At 41.4% G+C, this 20,053-nt stretch overlaps 1 protein-coding gene across 1 annotated transcript; it reads right to left on the reverse strand.

Moving 5' to 3' along the window:
• Window positions 1-1,637: 1,637 nt before the first annotated feature.
• Window positions 1,638-18,854, reverse strand: lg18h4orf54 (linkage group 18 C4orf54 homolog). Its single transcript, XM_044097794.1, has 2 exons — window positions 12,537-18,854; window positions 1,638-6,036 (listed from the first exon to the last, which is right to left on the reverse strand). Exon 1 carries the CDS (start codon window positions 16,985-16,987, stop codon window positions 12,554-12,556), a length of 4,434 nt encoding a protein of 1,477 aa, XP_043953729.1. The 5' UTR covers window positions 16,988-18,854; the 3' UTR covers window positions 1,638-6,036; window positions 12,537-12,553.
• Window positions 18,855-20,053: the final 1,199 nt, after the last annotated feature.

Raw genomic sequence — 20,053 nt, forward strand, 5'->3', positions numbered from 1 at the left:
TTTGTTTTGTATTCTGAAGGTAAATAAATAATGCTTTCATTAATCTGTAAATATCCATTATGTTTCCTTCATTTTCCAATGTTCCTTTAAGACTCCATTCTTGACCTGTCCTTCCAACTATTTTTCTCATTTTCTCTCTTTCAAGTTCATGTCATCAATACGTGTTCTACATATTCTTTCTCTCCACATCTTTCACATTTATCATTATTTTTCTCCCTATTAAATATAGAATGTCATTTAAATAGACATGACCTACTCTTAATCTGATAATTGTTATTTCTTCCCTTCTGTTTATCTCATTAATATTTCAAATTATTACTGACTTTTGTACTTCATATAATCTTCTTCCTTTCTTATCTTTATTCCACCTTTATGGCCAGGGTCTATTTCTTTACTCCGCACGAGTATTTCTCTAACAAACACACGATGTCATTTGCGTATATGTGACGTCATTCAGGAGCGACAGACGCCTTCAAGAACCTAAGAATTCTCACTTTACGTTTCAGACAACACCAGTGTCTACATAAAGTGTAAAACAACGAAAAGCTATGCTAACTTAACGTTTGTGTTATCTACACGAGAAATAACACAAACGTGAATAAATCTACTCTATACATGTGACGTTCGAAGACTTTAAATTTTTTAAACAGAGGAAAAAATGTCATTCACTTTCAAAATAGTTGTCCAAAATCAAGAACTTAAAATGCGATTCGGTCATGTCGCTCAAAAGTTTTGACTCGAAATGTCAGAAATTGACTACTTTGTCGAGATTTACATAAAATGTAAGATTGGCTTACATTTTTATGTAAGTCCTTTATTCAATCAAAACGTTAAATTTTTTACTGTAAAAAATGTTCTCATCATTAAAAACAGCTACAAAGAATGCCCCATGAGAAAAATATATTCTGTGCATAGCCAAAAAAGACAGCCCCTAAGAAGAGAGGCTGATGAACTCTAATGTCTACTGTACATCGCCAGGTGGCAGCACCAGGGGCACAACTACATACTTTCTGAGGTGTATGCGAACACGTAATCGCATCCTCCTCCCTACCCAGGTTTAATACGTCCATAAAGCTCGCCCTTATTCGTGCACTTATAAAATATAGTAATTAAATTCAAGTCATCATGGTATTTAGGTACCTTTTGCCTCTCTAATGTAATTATTATGGACACAGCATCTGAGCTGACTTCTCAGATACATCATAAAACCATTGAAGTAATATTGAGTAAACTCAAATGTCCCCCTGCCTAGTCCTAGAACAAGGGTCACCAACGTTTTTGACTATAAGGACTTTAGTGACACTGAGGACTAGTTTGTTTGATACACACATAAACTTGTACAACTAATCTTTAATTAAAGCATCAAATAATAATAAATGTACATATGTGTGAATAAATAATGAAAAAATAAAAATAAAATAAAATAAAATAAAAATAAATAATAAAAAATAACAAAATAAAATAAAATTGAAATGGGGCAAAGAGAGCCAAAGAGCCACTTCCACCAGCCTTAGCGTAGAACCGCCCATGGGCTGCAGGTCTGAGGCATTTTGTTGGCAAGTTTTCCTTCATTCTTATAGCTTGATAGGAAGTCATGTTGTGGGAATCCACAATACAATATAACAAAATAATAGTGAAATAATATGACCACAGAACCCTGTAGCCTATTCATGAAAGATATAAAAAAAAATTCCTACACAGAAAGCCCTAACAAACTTTAATATAGAAAAAAATAAACGTTATCCCCTCACAAAGTGTATTTATTTATTATTAATCTATTAGTATGATTTGTTCTTTAAATTGCCATTTATATTTTTCGGTCTCAGGAGATGATTGAGGGATGAAGAGACACTGAGCCTTGTCATGTTGGATTTGAGTCTTTTCACCCAAATGCAGGTTCAAACATTAAGCCGGAAAATCTTGATTCAATGATTTATTCACAATAAATATTGAATATAATGTTATCCAGATAGACCCTCTGGGATCTGTAGCGGCTGGCCGGCTCAGGTTCTGCTTGGAGAGGGGAGGGGTTAGTGAGGACCGGGTCGAGGGAATCTTGACAGGGGAATGGAGAGAATGGCTTACAGTTCGTCTGATGGAGGGTTGCTGAGGAAGGGGAAAGGATCCAGGAGGCTTAGAGTCTCTGAGAGAGTAGCAGGGACACGAGCGGCAGGCGGTAGCGTCCTGGTGACAGAAAGCAGTCGCTGATGCATCAAGTGGGACCACCGCTTCTTAAGAACCCTGCAGCCTTTTGCGGGAATCCGCTGAATGTGCGCCAGCCTGCCAGAACTGTCCCACGAAGATCGTCTATCTGATGAGCACTCACACCAACTTGAATCCTAACATGCCTCTTTAGGTTCTGACGGGACTCCAACAGTGATCCTCTCCTGATCCATTCTGTTTGATATCATTCAGCACACCGTGCGCCACTGAATATTGCCGACACATTTTTTTTAATCGCCCGCATTCAACTTCACTAAAGATGTTCACCCTGGGATGTATCGGTGGACATTTTAGAAAGACGCGGGCTGATAGCAGCTCACTGCGTCTGCGGTATGGGTTCAATATGATACCGCAACAATTAACAGTCAAATACGAGACGATTCCGTAGTTTATGGGGCGGGTGGCAACCCTAGCAAGACAGCAACAACCACCTGTTATTTTAGGCTAGCTTAAGCTTACCTGAATATTTATAACTGTCCTGTTCATACACTAACATTACTTACGGTACGTATTGTCTTTCAAGCACTTTGAAAGGCTTTTCTTCGTCCCTCCAACATATTTATCCCTATTTATCCCTCTTTCTGCCAGCGCCCCTGTCCTTTGAACTTGCCCCAGGGACTGTACCGCCCCCGTTGAGAAACGGGGCGATGTAGTCAAATTGTGGACTACATCGGATTTGAAATACTGACCTCTTTGCTTAGAATAATTTAAAATTTTCAGCTTTTCTGTTACAAATTTAATGCCATGCTCAGATATTGACCTGTGTTGGATCATAATAACAACTAGTGTGAAGTTTTATGCACAAGTTTGTCAAGTTGTTCAGAGACAACTTGACAAACCTAAAGCCCACAAGAGGAAATTGTTGGACGGAGTAAATACTCATATCAATAACAAGTCTATTTAAAAGCTTGTTTATATTAAAACTCTTCAAGCCTGATAGAGTGTTAATTGTGGGATGCATTGCACATTAGTCAGGGTTATGTGAGTGTGTGGCATGGCTCTGGGTGTGATGGTATGTGTCATCGACACACTCAGATAGGATGACTTTGAGGATACAATTGGAGTTCTGCAACCTGACCCTGCATGTACTCAACCAGTACCTCCTTCCTTCTCTGACCCACTTACTGTGGATCCCCAGGCAGCAGAGGAACCTTTTAATGCTCACTACTCTAGATAAACAAAGCTGAGTTAGTTTTACACTCCTAAACCACAGACTCAGACCCTGTAGTTTGCTATTTAGTTGTGGCTGTGTTCTTTCAGAATGAGCATAACCAAGCTTATCAAGTAGTTTGTGCTAAGTTCTAACTATTTTACAGAACATTATTTGCTTCAAAGGTTTTTGGGAGAGGAAGTGCTCCAGTGGAAATAAAATTTGACTTAATAAATATGTATTCCAGCATTACTGTTTTATATTCTGTTCTAACATCTTCAGCAGACATGCTGGCTGCATTGCAGTGTCAAAGCAGATTTGGTCTTTATTGACATACCAGCATCATACAGTTGCTGCAGATTTTTTAGTTGAATATCCATGATGAAATCCTCCTGTTTCACTGAATTCTGTTTTGCATTGAGATCTGATGACTGTGGAGTCCACTGACCTCATAAACCCTGGTTCCTCTATTGTCATACAATTTTTGAGGAAACTTTTAAAATGTAGCAAAAAAAAAAGAAAAAAAAAAAAGAAAATATGAATTAGGCATGTTTTCATTTACTGGTTTGGAGCAAACCCTTTAGAAAGGGGGGCCAGGCATCCAAGAAGTACAAAATAAGACACCAGGCTACTTAGAGGGTAATTTAGTCAGAATGTGACATTACGCATGGCTGTATAACAAGATGTAGAAATTTTTCCATGTTTTGTGCCTCAATTAAGGCACAGACTCATCAGTGTACAGGAAAGTTTGCTATGACAGATGGTCAGCAAATCTGTTTCCATCTCCCCTTTACGATATTAGCTATTTTTTGTAAAAGCCAAAAACCACTTCAAACAATTGTGAAAACCTTTCATGAAATTGAGGATGTTTTTGAAAATGTTCCTTTTCCATCAACCTTTTCTAATGCGATACTTTATAATGCATATAAAAAAATCCTTGATGAAATTATTGTTATTCACATGTTCTAGAATTCAGTTTGAGCTCCTTTGAGCTTTGGTGAAATGCTTTATTATCCAGCTGGATGTTATTATCAGAAAATGGCTGCATGATGGTCATAGTAACAGTATATGGTCAGCAGCAGGATCCTGCTCACTTGAAATTAACAAATGATGCTCATTTGAAACTAACCGACCCAAAGTGTAAAAGAGGCAGTGTAATGCCAGGGCGGCATCAGAAAGGGGGGCCGGGCATCTAAGAAGTACGAAGTAAGACACATCTTATCTGGTAGTTGTGCCCTGAACAAGCTTGCTACTACTTGTGTGCATGTAATTTTCCTTGCTTCTGACTGAGTACTGGGAACCTATAGGTTGCAAGCTTTCTGCTGGAAAATCATCTAATTACTTTAGTTTGAATTGGTTGAGGATGGCATTAGAAGGGGCTCTGGCCAGGGACCCATTCTTGAAATTACCACCACTGATTTCATGTGTCAGTGAACAAGTGACTGCAGAAACATAACTGGAGAAATGTTTGTTTTTGTGTTGTAATAAAGTACAATATAAGAGTAGAAACAACCTCAATTTAACATTGTGAATATGTAATAAACATTTACAGTTCCAAAGTACTGTTTTAATTATGTATTTTAACATGTACCATCTTCACATTTGCAAAGTCAAGACCTAACTTTGTGAAGTCATTTTTTATGCAGAAAAAAACAAGAGAAAACAAAAATCAGTTGAACAAAGTGAAAACATAATGTGTCATGTCCAGCTTTTTGCCGTACTTCTACAAAGTCCCTCCACTCTTCACCCATACATCCCTCACAAATTCTCAAGTATTCATTTTCTTGTCTTGCAAACCCTACTTCCACTTACTCCTGAAAGTCCTACTATCTTAAGAAAGTTTATGGCAGTGTAAGACTTTAAAAAGTGTGCCACTCTCAGGCTTATTTTGGGAAAAAAAAACTATGTACAAAGTATAAATAGAGGACAATTCCCATAAAAGACACAAAAAAAAAAAAATGGCAAGATGACATTTCTAAAAATGGGAGTGAAATAAAATTCAACATTACTCATAGCATTCATTCTAATAGAATAATCTGGAATAACAATGATACCTGACATGTATTAACAAAGACTGTCCAGCAGCTCCACATTCTCAAAGAAATCAGTACAAACAAAAGACAACATATCACATTACATTTTTTTCAACCTTAACTTTTACAAAATGTGCAATAATGTAAATTATGCACATAAAGTGCTTTGAATCAACACTGATTTGTGTGCATCATGAAGCACGAACACAGAAGAAGTCATCATGACAATTAAGGTTGTAAAAACCCTTTGGTAAATTCAGCAAAATCTAACAAGGAACAGGTTCTTGGATTCATAACTTTATAAAGATGTGCAAATGTCTTCAAAACAAGTAGTTTCTTCTCATTTCAAAATGAGAAGAAACTAGATAAATCAATCTTTATTTTGATTTGGAAAATAAAATAAAGATTTGATCAAACTCTATTTAGTTTCAGGAGTGGGTAAATAATCCCTTCAAAGGCATTGAGTCTTGGTGTAGCAGTGGTGTAAAAAAGCATGAATTACAATCTTGTAGAAAGTAAAAGAAACATTCTGCAGCAGTTAGAATACCTGAACAACTAAATTGCTCAGCACACTTAACATCAGTGTAAAACAATGAAGAAGATAAACCGATGATCATGAAAGCTCCAGTCCTACGGGGGAGAAAAACAGAGGAGAAAAAGTTCTTATGAACACAGTAAGATCAGATGAAACCCTAGTCTCCACTCAGCCTATTGCATTTACAGTAATTGTTATAACACTCACACACTGACCATAAAATCAACATATATAGTCAATGTTCTATCTCTCTATTGGTATATTTGACTATTGTATACAAAATGCTGGGGAAAAAAATTATTTACCAGTATTCATTTATTTTTCAGGAAAAATGTTATTGGACATTATAAAGTTAGACTTCTCTTTGATGCTGGTGAAAAGTCATCATTGAGTGAACAATGCTGTCTTTCACCTACAAGTACCTGGTTTAACCCCTGCAAGAACCTTCTGTGTGTGCAGTTTGCATTCCTGAGACATCTAAATATAACTGACCAATCTAATGTGATCCTAGGTGGGAGGTATGAGTACATTTTTGTCAGACCTTACATGGACTTGCCACTATCTTTAGCCCATCAACTTAGCTTGGTAAAAACCAGCTCCTTCTTCTATGCATTGCTTCATCCAGAGGGTCTTTTGGACCCTTGACCATTAAAAAACAATTTCTTCCTGGAGGCATGGACTCTGTTGAAGTTTTAAATGTCACCCAATTGTTTGTCTGTGACATATTTAATACACCTGCTTGATGCTACGAAGGTTAACGAAAATTGCCAAGAGCAGGTTTTTAAAGGGTTTCATTCGTTTTATACAGTGCAGAGTGAACGAGAACAGCACCAGCTGGAAATGGAACTAATGTTGCAGTTTTTGTGCACAATCAAAGATGTGAAAACACCCGAAAAGATAAATCTGCCTGCATTATGTATAATTTTGGGTTTAGTCAGAGCCCCCTCCCAACATGAAGTCTGAAGTCTTTACATCATGACCTTTCTGCTTACTACAAACTTTTCCACCCTATAGAAAGTATTTGACTACCATTTTACTTTATAAACATAATTGAGCCCTCCGTTCTGTGGGTCTCATTGTCAAACAAGAAGGAAAACTCCAAATATTCCCCCAGAGAGCAGTATTGCGTTGCATACTGTGTTTATGTAATGAAGCCGACTTCTCGCCCTCTCTGTCATTAAATGACTGCTCCTATAAAAAACCAGCTGATACTGCTACAGCTCCTAGCTGCCAGCCAGAATCCTGATGTCCAGTAGCAGCTGAGGCTTTTCAGATCCCACAGATAACAGACGCTTGCCTTCACCTGAACCTTCCCTCCTGCACAAAGATGCAACATTCCTGTCGATGAAGACTCTAATGCAGTGGCGGAGCCAGAGGGGTGGCAGGGGTGGCATTTGCCACCCCCAACAGAGCCCTTGCCACCCCTACTGCCACCCCATTGGAAATTGTCATTTTAAAATATAATACTTATGAGATCGGCAAAGATTTGCTAGTAAAACTGTAATTTCCGACTGTCCCTGAAGGCAGCCCGACGCACCGTTCCAAATTTTCCGAAATGAAAATATGTTCACCCTATATATGGACCCCTCTGATAAAGCCTTGCTCACCCTTTGGCCACCCCTTGAAAAAAAGAGTAGCTCCGCCACTGCTCTAATGTCGAATATAATACTCAGATCATTTCAATATAAACACATCTTTAAGGTACAAAGACATGTTAGGCTGCAAACTTTACAACTGCACTGTAGCTGTTTTACTTATGATGTATTATAGAGCTAAGAAATTAATATAATTAGCGTTCCACCCCATTCCGCTATCTCCAGATTCAAGATTTTGTTCCTAACACAAGTCCTTGCTTTCCTAATTTACCTCCAAAGGGTGGAGTGGACATAATTTTGTAAACTCCCACACAAGGTAGAGGACTCATCTCAAAAATCTATAAAAGCATTACATCACTCAATACAATAACGCTCAATAGGATCAGAGCAAAATGGTGAGAAGAACTTGGAATAAACATCTCTGATGAGACCTGGTATCATGCATTCCATAGAGTAAATAGGTCAACTTCATGGGCTCAGTCCGGACTAATTCAGTCCAACGTTCTTCATAGAATTCCTTATAGTAGAGCAAGATTCTCAAGGATATATTCTACAGTCAGCGTAAATGTAAGGCAAATTTAACTCTCATGTTCTGGTCCTGTAGCAAACTGCAACCTCCGGTTTATGACATTTCAGACTCTATCTGAAGCTTTTGGAATAGACAATTGAATTGGCAATATTTGGAGTACTAGGGGAGGGTATATCAATAGCATGTGATTTAAAAAATATGCTCGCTTTTTCAACTCTCCAAGCCCAAAGAAGAATCTTATTAGCATGGATATCAGGGAAAATGTGAAAAACTCACCTCTCCAGTGCCTAGTGCCTGCTGACTGTGTCAGTACACCTGTGACCAATCACCTTATAACCTAGGAGTATATGAAGAATGGACTGCCAGCACTTCGACACCTGAATGTTTGCCAGTTATGGTACTTAGCACCCCTCTGAGTCTGCACTTTAAAGTTTCTCTGAAATTGTTTCAAGTAATTTTTCCCTGTCGCCTCTCTCTCAGGTGTTTCCTTATGGCACCTTGGATTTTACCCACTGTGTAACCTGAGTTCCTGGGCTTCTGGTTTCCCCCTCATGATGCCGTGGATTTTACCCACTGGTTGCCAAGTCTCTCTCCGCCTTGCTGAAGAATCATTGACAAGATCCTGGATTCACACTGGCACTCAGATCGCTCCTCACCTCTCATCTCAAGAACTTATCTATTGCACGTTCTGAGACTTTTTGATAGAATTGAAACAAGTATTCAGTCAAGAACCAGATAAAACGTCGAACCCCCGAGAATTATGGATGATCAAACAAGGGCAGAGTTTGCCATAAACTTTAGAATTAAAGCCGCAGCAGGAATGTGCCTGCCCTTATTTTCATGCCCTTAATATATCTTTGAAAGATGAACAGGCTACACTGCAACAATTAATTATGTTATGTAGTAGTTTAACTATGAGACTAGACAATAGTATCCATGCTAGAACTAGGAAAAGAAACAAGAAGAACCCTTCTGTCAGATTGCTCCCTTCCTCCACTTCTTCTCACTCTCCGTCTCTTCTGCAAGACAGCAAAGCACTACCTCAGATTATTCACAAGACAAAACCTTTGCAGTCATCATATCTGGTAATCACAGCAAACAAATTTCTTTTTTGTTTTTCCCACAGCAAACTTATACATAATCCTTGGTTTTGCATGGTTATAACAACACAACCCCCATATCAATTGGTCAGAAATGCATATTGAATCTTGGTCACATAACTGTCATTACATCTGTCTCTGTTCAGCAGTTCCTCCATGTCCGCTGCCGGTGAAATCACAGGAAGCAGACCCTCCCGACTTATCCATCATTCCAGCAGAATATCACGATTTAACACCTGTTTTTAGGAAGTCTGAAGCACTCTCTCTTCCACCTCATCGTCCCTATGACTCTGCAATAGATCTTCTCCCCGGAGCACCACTACCCACCAGCCGACTATACAACATTTCACATCCCGAACAGGAGACAATGAAGAAGTTCTTAAAGCAATCATTGGCTGCCGGCATTATTCATCCCGGCAGCCAAAAATCTGGGTGCCAGATTTTTCTTTGTGGGGAAGAAGGATGGATCTCTGAGGTTTAAATCAGATCACTGTTAAAAATAAATATCCTCTCCCTCTTCTCTCTTCAGCTTTCGAACAGGTTCATGGTGCAACAGGATTCACTAAATTAGATTTAAGGAACGCATACTATCTTCTCCACATCCGCCAGGGAGACAAATGGAAGACAGCTTTCAAAACCCCTCATTGTTCCACCTCAATTTTCTGACTGACAATAAGAATCATCCATGTGCCTGTTTCTCACGCAGACTGTTCCACTCAGAAAAAGAAAAATCTCAGTAACTTCAGTTCAACACCACATCCGTTGCTGCAAGAACGTCTAGAACAGAACCATCACCACCCTCAATCACAGCATAGAACAGAACTGACGCTTTGCTGACGGTAAAAGAACACCTGCTCCACAGTACTCACCTGGACAAAAGGTTTGGCTTTCTGCACGTGACATTGTCCTTAAATCCATGTCCAAGAAACTCTCCCCCAGGTTCATTGGTCCCTACGAAATCGAAAATTAAACCTGTTCAGACCAGCACGTTGTGCCCTCATTCCCCTTATCCCTCTCCGAGACGTCAATGGGCATCCAGTCTTCTTCGTCCACTGGATCGTGGACTCCTGTCAGCGAGGTTGTGGTTGGCAGTACCTCATCAATTAGGAGAGCAACGGCCTCGTCAACTGGAAGGGCTATGGCCTGGGAGGGCTATGGCCCGGAGGAGTGCTCTTGGGTCCCTGGATCATTTATTCTTGATCCTTCACTTATCACCAACTACCGTTCATCTGGGCCACCAGGTGGTGGGTGGGGGTACTGTTGGGAACTGGGGATTTGGCTCTTTGTAGGGATTTTCTCTTTGTCTGCTGCTTCCCTCATCATCCACTACATAGTGCCTCAAGGCTGCAGTACTTGGAAGGCATGCCTGCTGACTGAGTCAGCACACCTGTGATCAATCACCTCATCACTTATGAGTAGATGAGGAATGGACTGCCAGCACTTCAATGCCTGAGTGTTTGCCAGTTATGGTACTTAGCAACACTCTGAGTCTGCTCTTTGAAGTTTCTTTGAGATTGTTTCAAGAAAGTTTTCCTTGTCGCCTCTCTCTCAGGTGTTTCCTCATGGCACCTTAGATTTTACCCACTGTGTAGCCGGAGTTTGTGGCCTTCTGGTTTCCCCCTCGTGACGCCGTGGATTTTACCCATTTGTTGCCCAAGTCCCTCTCCGCCTTTGATGAAGAATCATTGACAAGATCCTGGATTCACACTGGCACTCAGATCGCTCCTCACCTCTCATCTCAAGAACTTATCTATTCTCCACCGCAGCCTCTTTCATCTACCTCCACAGAACTCTCTGTCCAGACGTCACACTGGAACCTGAATCATCAAGGACCCCTGCAAAGAGACCACAATCCCGGGGACCACAGTAATTCCCCCCTGGTGGAAACTCTCCAAGTAAGATCATTCCACTCCCTCAGAATTCAACCTGTGTGATTAACTTTCAACTCACCATAACTCTTCCACTGTCTTCAGAGTAATGACGACCATGGCTTCCCATCCACAGAATAAGAACAACCCAATCTCATATTTCACCATTGTTAAAAAAACCTAATCTGATTTCTTTTCTCCTGACTGTGTTCTGCATGTGGGTTAAAAGACCTCAACCCAATATAACAGAACACTCAGGCCAACAGTCAAACCCCACAGATGCTCTCAGGAGAACTTTGGCAGAACAACATTGACTCATAAAAAACCCATGATACTGTTTAAAGAGACCTGCATACCCGGCAAGCTGAAACAAATCGACGTCTCGAAGAATTGTCTAACTTTTTACAAAGCACTCTCCAACAGACCTCCGTACCTCCACAGAACTCTCCATCTGGACCTCATACTGGAACCTGGATCATCAAGGGCCCCTGCAAAGAGACCACAACCCTGGAGACCACAGTAATTCCCCCCAGTGGAAACTCTCCAAGTAAGATCATTCCACTCCCTCAGAATTCAACCTGTGTGATTAACTTTCACCTCACCATATCTCTCCCACTGTCTTCAGAGTGCTGATGACCCTGGCTTCCCATCCACAGAACAAGAACCACACAATCTCTTATTTCACCATTGTCAAAATAAACTATATGATTTCCTGTTCTCCTGACTGTGTTCTGTATGTGGGTTAAAAGACTTGAACCCAACATGACAATTTTATTGTCACTGTATATGGAAATCTTGCAGATGTTAGCTATGCAACAAACACCTTTTTATGTCTGCTTGTTTTTACTTCAACTTGCAGAAAATTTGGGAAATCTAAAATTAGACAGTTTGATCCAGTGACAAATGGTTTGAATAATAAGTTAATGTAATTTTATTTTTTTTTCTGAAATCTTTAGTAACACATTCAAAAATTAATAGCAAATAATTTAGGTTATTTTTGAATAATGGGAGGGGAGGGGGCAAATTTTCACTGTTCTGACTAAATATTTAATTAGAAAGCTAATATTTAGTTTGGGCATAACTTTTTATGCTAACTAAGTATTTAGTTACCAAGCTTATTATTTAGCATGCTAACTGAATATTTAGTTTTGTGCTAGATATTTGCTTTACAAACTTATTTAGCATACTAATTAAGTTTAAAATTGTGACAATTATAAATATATTGTTTTTTATGATAATCTAAATAAATCTTTGACTGTAACTTTACATACGGCTACTCATAGTGGTGACTTATTTTGTTTTATGATTAGATCTATGTTTCCAAGAAAAAGAAACTACTAGGTTAAAAAACAACATCCATCTCCCTCAGACTAAAAGACCGCGTCCATAACAGCAGGACAGTTTGCCTTTTTGTTACCTATTTGTTACCTTAAAAAGGTGAAGGTGAACGGTGGTTTCCAGTTCTTCCAGAGGCAAAAATAAGGGAAAATGTGAAGGACTCACCTGTCTAGCTTAGCGACTCATCTGTGCTCTACCACAAAACTCATGGTGGTCCCATCAAACGAAGGTGGGGCAATGATCCTTGGCCCTTGCTGGGATGTGATGCTGATGACTGGCTGGTTCATGCTGGAACATCCATGCTGTGGCCTATTGGGGGCACCATGGTGTAGAGTCCCTGAAACTGTCTGGGGAGGCTTCCCAGTTGCCATATAGAAAGGACTCTCCATGTACATTCCTTCAGTCTGCTGTGAGGAAGACTTCTCCATGCCCTCTACCTCTGATGGCACAGACATCTGTGATTGTACTAGCGTTCGAGCAGGTATCACTGAAGGGGTTGGCATGAAGCCTGGATAGATCATGTAGGTATGACCATATGCTCCAGTACTGAGCGCTAGTGGTGAGATAGGCATTGGTACTGGTGTCATTGGAGGCTGTGGCATGGGTACATCCACGTACTGGCCCGTTTCTGGGTCAAAAAGGCGCTTTGTGGCTGGGGACACCAGTGTGTCCACCAGGTAGTAGTTCCCAGTGGTGGGATCCAGCAGCATTTTCCTCTGTGTGCCCTGAAAGGGGTCCAGGGAGGGGGCTGGAGTGATTGCTGGGGAAAAACAATACATTTGTGGCTGATTGGCAGACACAGCCATTGGCAGGGAGTGATAAATAGCAGCAGAGGGGATCTCTGGTGAATGGGTCTCCATTACAATACTGGAACGTTTTGTTCTCTGACTGTGGTCCTCCTGGATTCTAGAGGCATAATCTTCATGTACTGCAGGAGGGGTTGGCAGTGACTGATGGTGAAGAGTCTTTATTGATGTTTTATCTACAGATGCTGCCATTTTACTGTTTTTGGGCTGAAATTTGACTGGGATGGTTAGGTAGTTCTCATTGTCAACCGATGCACCTGAAAACTGTTGCTCAAATCGGTCCACTCCCCTCGGTTCAGCATCTTCCTTCCCTCTAACTCCTGTCCGACAGGTTTTGAATGACACAGGCAATTTAGGAGACTTCGGTGCAAAGCTTTTGCCACTGAAAGGTGCGTGTGGGGCTGTGTTTGACTGAGGAACATCAGCAGCTGTGCAGGCCTTGGGTTTGCAGCTAAAGCTGAACATGTTCTTGCTCTCTATAGTGCCAACTGTTTGGGCTGTCTTAGTGACCAACCTTTCATCATGGCTGTTGGATGACTGAAGCACTTTAAGTAGGTCTTTATCTAGCCACCTTAGGGAGTTGTCAGTGCTGGAAGACACTGATAATGTCGGGGGGGTCTTGTCTATATTTGGGTAGGAATCTCTTCTGACTGCTTTGTCTGAATTGAACCCTCTCCCTCCTCTTTCCTCAGACTCTTGCTGCTCTTCACTGTCTATCAGTGACAGCACATGGCTGTCCGTCAGACGCTCAGGCTCACGCTTTCTTCTCCACTCATTTTTATCAAACACATAAAGTTGCTCCATGGTTTTCACTGCGGCCTGGAGTTTCTCCAAAGCCACCTGATTTGCCACTTTTGACTCCAGTTTATTTTCTGCCATCTCTGACGTCGTTGCGCCTGTTTTGCCCTCATTGCTCATCCCAGTGCTTCCCTCTGAGCTGTATGAGGTATTTGCTGCTCTCTCTGATGCCTTCTGGAGTGGAGCACTCTTAACGCCCTCCGGAGACGATCTGCATGTGTCAGTCTGCTCCTGTTTAAGGTTTCCGGTAGGTTTTTCTGCATTGTGAGTATTTACAGACTGACATTTTATTACCATGGGGGACACACAGTTAGCATTACTGTTTTGCACCTGCTTCTTTTGCTCTGAAGAAATTTCAGAGCTAAATGAATTTGATTTATTTTCGTTCTTATCCAAGGAAACAAAGTGGTAGGAACTTTTAACAAGCTTACGTACATCTCTGACTTGGTGAATGGGAGTTTGTAACTTCCCTTTATTATCTCTAACGTCTCGAACCATAAAGTGCGGAACTTTATCTGAGGACTCACCCTTCAGAGCCGCAGCCAGGGCTTGGCATTTGAAGTCCTCTGTTCTGATCAGACTCGATGGGCTAGCGGTGATATTCGAGGCGCGCAGCTTGGAGCCTCCAAACTCTTCCGTTTTATTGTCTCTAACGCTTCTCAGGTTGATTTGAATTTCCGGTGATTTGGATGATTTTGAGCTCTTGGAGTCTGTGATGTATAAAGTGTTGCTTCCATTCCAGGAATAAGCTCCTCTCTGCAGCTGCGGTCGCACCTCTCTGTCACTGGGCAGCAGTTGGATATTTGGCACAAACAAATGGGACATTTTAGTCAGTTTATCGCAGCCTGTAGAGAACGGATCCCACTCACTCTCTTTGTCATCAACTGGAGGCAGCTTGTCCAGCAGAGTTTGATGGTTTTTATGATCCTTTTGAAACTCTAGCTCCTCGTCCTTCCAGCATCTGAACGCGCTATTTTGGCTGCGACGCAAGGCGCCTTTTTTAGTATCAATCCCTGCTTCATTGGCCGAATTTAAATTAGTTTCTGTTTTAGGAGCACACGCGTCTTGCCTCTTACTATCACATGAGCCGCTGTCCACAAAGTCCCCTAATTCATCCACACACATTATGGCATAGTCTGAGCCGCTCTCAGAGAACTTGGAGCTCTGCCTCTCCAGCCTCCTGCTCCCCTTCCACTTATTGTCACTCTCCTGCAGCGCAAAGCCCGGAGACGGCGCCTGATGCGGCTCGCTGATCTCCCCCCTCTCCATCCTGCGCTCCTGCTCAAACTGCATCTTCTTAGAAAGAACATTTTTTAACAAACTGGAAGCGAATATGGCTTTCTTATGCGTATCTTCCATGGTTTTAGAGGACAGCTTGCTGGCCCCTCTCTGCTGGCTGCTCTGCAGGCTCTTGGTAACCTCATCCATGGAAAGTGATCCCGCAGCGTTTTGCGCAAAGTCAGTGCGCCTTTCTTCCCCAGACATTCCAGATTTGACATTGCAACGAAAATTCAGTGTCTCTGTGAGTCTGATCACTCCGCTGTGGCCCTGTCCGAACTTTCCCATCAGCTGGATCTGCTTTGATGACGAGGCGCTGCGGGGCGCTTTCAGAGAAAAGATCTTACTTGTGGGCTGAATGGTGCCCTTATAACCTCTGTTGTCGCTGTTTTTGCCTATTTCATATGAGGCCGCAGGGTTTTGACAGGAAATCACACTTTGGTCCAGCCCCTGAGACATGTTCACGTTGCCATATTTCAGATCCAGAAACGTGGACCACCTGTTTTTCCTCCGACCGTGCTCTGATGCAGAGGACTCACTGGAGGTGCTGAAATTGATGGCTTCAAAGTAAGGGTAGGCCAAGCTCTTGAAGGCTTTGGCTGTGAGATTGCGCACCTCCTTGTCAGCGTCGTCCAGCTCGCTGACAGCGCTGGACGTGCCGCTGGAATACTCGGTGACCTCTTTCCCCCTCAATCTACCGCCAAAGTGCAGGCGTCCGGGCGCGGCTATGAAACACTTCGCCCTGTCACAAAAGGTCTCTGCCTTCCCATCCACTCCCCCAAACACATAGCGGCTCATGTCTCCGGAGCGCCTGGCATGATAAAGGATATTTTCCTCCTCTTGGATGCTGCCGGGGTCATTTATAGCTCGGGATGTGGTTCTGATTGACAGGTGGATCTGTCCTTCGCTCTGCTTCTGTTCGGGTTCATCTGAGCCACAGAACTTGGCCGCGTCGCTCAGATCACTTTCAAGCAGAGTGCTGACCGCTGCTGCTACTGCCGTGGCACCCTCGGAGCAGGGAGCCCCACAGGCCCCCCTCTCACCCGCAAAGGAGTAGCCTACAAATGGGTACACCTGGCTCTCATCTTCAATGTCCCAGCTAGTGGAGGAGCCCACGCCCAGGTCGTAGTCCCCTTCATGGTCAGAGAACTCCGAGAGCTGAATCTCGTGCGTTGTAATGTAATGGTCCTCGGTTAAGCACGGAGCGGATTCATCAGAGAGCACCAGGCTGACATTATCCACCTCCTCACAGTCCTCCCACTCGCTTCTCCCACTCAGATTGCTGTTGGTGCTGTGGGATTCCTCCTCGCGCTCTGCCTTGCTGTCCATGCCTTTGGACACATTGGTGTGCGTAACTGCGCTCTCACCACTTTTTTCTCCTATTTGTAGACTAGTCTCATTTTTTTTCAGGTGAGGTGAGAATGACGGAGAGGGGAAATTTTTTAAATCTTTCACGCATTTCTTACCTCTGGTGTTTTCTCCCCCCTTGGTGTGCATCTCCTTCAGGTCAGAGTTCGGCTCCGACGCGTAAACAGCTTCAAATCCACTATTTTTAACAATGACAGACACTTGGTTCCTCTGACCAAGGCGACAGACCCTCTCGTCCTCGGACTCCAAATCAACATATTTGGTTTCCTCCTGCGTTTTCAGGATGTCTTGCTCGTCTTTTTGGAGCAGATCTATCACCTGCCCGCTCGCTTTCAGTTTTTGGGCGCATCTTCTCTCTGTCTTCATGTCTGCAGCGGCGGGTTTAAGCTTACATTTGGTGTCTGACAAAGCCGGCAGCGCAGCTGGGGCCACTGAGGACTTCTGCTTCCTTCACCCAGAGATGGTGCTGTGCACAAAGCTCTGAGTCCAGCCAGACAGACTCCAGTGACACCGGAGCACGCCAGACATTCCGTCTCAGCGCACGTGAAGTCCTAAAAGAAATCAGAGACATAACCATGTTCTGTCTAGGACATGACTCAAGCTGGAGTCGGTAGCCTCCTCCATTTAGATTTTATATAGGCCTATATTTGAAGTTAAATGACAATATTGTAAACAGTTTATTGAGTTATCTTTCATAATAAAAATTAAACTTCTTCAAAAATCTGCTTTTAGCTTTACATTTTCTGCTCAGTTCTCAGTATGTTTCTTTAGGCAATTGAATCAATAAGATTCAATATCAGTTCAATCTCTTCCAATTTGTTCCCATTTATCAAACAATTTAGCCACGTTTAGTTTTTTATTCTAATTTTAAAAGTTTTACATCTAAGGAAAACCTGCAGATTGCAATGAGTCTTTGACTTCGCAACAATCTCTCATAGTGTGGATTGTAAGGACAGTGGATAGAAAAACTCCCCTTTAAAACCTCCAGCAGAACCAGAATAAGATATTAAAAAATATTTTTTTAGGTCGTCCAGAGTTTACCAGAGTTCACCATACCCCCATATTGCGCCAAAACAAACCAAAGTGGGCTACATCGTTAGTGCTCCGTTTGTGCAGCTTTGTGCCTTTAAAATTTTTGCTTGTGCAGCTTTCGTTTTCGAGATATTAAAAGTTATAATTTTGACAATGACATAACATTCTTGCTGGTACACGAGAGGCACTGTTTTCTAGTGAGAAATTTCAGAATGTTTAAGTCATACTCAGTATCTTTAATAATTGTAATATTAAAAAGTATATTTTTATTTCTTCAATAGCTTCCAAGTCATGTGCTCTATTAACTCCAAATCAGTGTGAAACGCTTCTAGACTCTAGAGATGAGTTACACTCATTTTTATTGCATTTGAACCTTTTTGATATTATTTTAACATTTTTTGTCAAAATTTAGTATTTCTCTTCTATAGCTTCTGAGTCATGTGACCCATGATATGGAGGTTCATCCTCAGAACTGGTGTGGTGACCTGGTGGAGTAACAGCCTCTTCTGAGACAGGAAAATCTTTAGGTTTTCTAATACCTGATCCCTTCCTCTTTTCTTTTCTTTTGCTTTGACTGGAAAAGTATGTTGAAGATAAAAACAATAATAACAACAACCTCACAATATCAAAGTCTCTTTGGCATACTGAGCTTAATTAAAACCAGGTTAAGTTTATGGAGAAAACTATATTAGGCATATATGAGGCTACACATAGAGTCTCCATGCTGTTTCTTCAGTTATAACATGAAGTTGAATGATTCTTCCAATAAAAATCAGAAAAATCACAATAAAATTGATAAAATAACTACTTCTGAAACCAATGTAAGTTTGTTTATATGTACTGCACTGTTTATGGTTAAACAAAGATAATTGGCATTTTGAAGCAAACTTACCAGCTAGCAACATGTTAACAGCCTTCGTCCCTATGGTCTCCTTTGGTGATCCACATTTAATTTTCATCCAGTTCTTGTCCAGTTGTGTTGTCGTCTAACACCATCTTGAATTTACCAAAGCTACTATTATCAAGGCTCTCTCCACTTTTAAGGCAATATTATGCAAGTAAAAATGGTGAATATGAAGATCATTTCTCATGCTCCCCTGCTTCATGGCTGTCACAAAACTGTCAATGTTTGATGTTTTAAGGCATGAACACATTATTTACTACTCTGTTAAACAACATTACATCAAGTTCCACTATAAGGATTATTTTTTTATTCTTTGCCATTTTAACAAAATAGTAAAGATTGTTAAAAAGGCATACTTCATTGTACACACTTAGATGCAATGTAAATCATATTGAAATTTCAGTATATTTAATAGTTTACTTTTAAAGTAAGTGTCAGGTTCAAACACCTATCAAAGACAAAAATTAATTAAACACAGGAAAGACAAGAGAGATGGATTCTTTGTACTCGCGAGGAGAACAGACAGAGATGTGCTTTCAGTTACAATCTCCTACCGCTCTGAAATCACATATGCCTGCTCCTCTCTTTTATTGCATTTAGGATCCCTATCACATTGGGCGCTGCAACTCTCAAAGGGCGGGGAAAACAAATCATCACATAGTTGCAGCGCTAATGACAATCACTATCTAGACACATGTTATCTACACACTAGATTCTTCTGTTCCAGGCACAGCGTCGAGCAGACAAGTTGTATGTCTTCACGGTGATGGCTTTGTTGCTATCTAATAGGTCAAGGAGAGCAGAGTTTCCGGCCGGGCCGCAAACTCTGCTGGAAGCGGTTGTCACTGCTTTCTCTCAGGAAGGCCTCAGGAAGGAATCAAAGTTATTCAATACACAGAAACATTCTTTGTACTAAAATTAAAATGAAGTAAAAGCATATAAGTAAAGCATTATAAAGATATAACTATAAGACTACATGAACAACAAATAATTTGATAATACCAATAATACAATTTACCCAACATTTCCCCCCTGTTTATCACATATTTGTTCCACTTCAAACAATTTTCAGCTGGGAGTTTATTTTTTTGCAAATATTCTTACACTCAAGGGTCACACAGTCCAAAGGCCAGGTTCTGGATACCTGTCAGGAGAACCCTCATCAGAGTATTCTTTTCAGAATCTTTGGCTAATAAAGGATACATCTGTGCCATCCGGGGTCCTCCATGGGCGAAATCGCTGTGGTAATGAGACAGTTAAACAGAGAACGCAGGCAAGGAATAAAACAACATCCACACAAGGTTAAAATTGCAGCAAAGACTGCAACTGATACCAAGGCAGAGGACACAAGGTTTCGCATTTCCCAAAGCATCCATCCATCCCACATGGAAGTATCCACTCCAGAGAGTTCCTTCATTTTGCCATTCAGGGTACAGAGCCCTGCAATGGCTTTCTTCAACTCCCATCAACCGCTGTGTTGTTTGGCAAAAGGGTGC

The sequence above is a fragment of the Gambusia affinis genome, linkage group LG18 (assembly GCF_019740435.1).
Source record: "Gambusia affinis linkage group LG18, SWU_Gaff_1.0, whole genome shotgun sequence".
Taxonomy (NCBI): Eukaryota; Metazoa; Chordata; class Actinopteri; order Cyprinodontiformes; family Poeciliidae; genus Gambusia; species Gambusia affinis.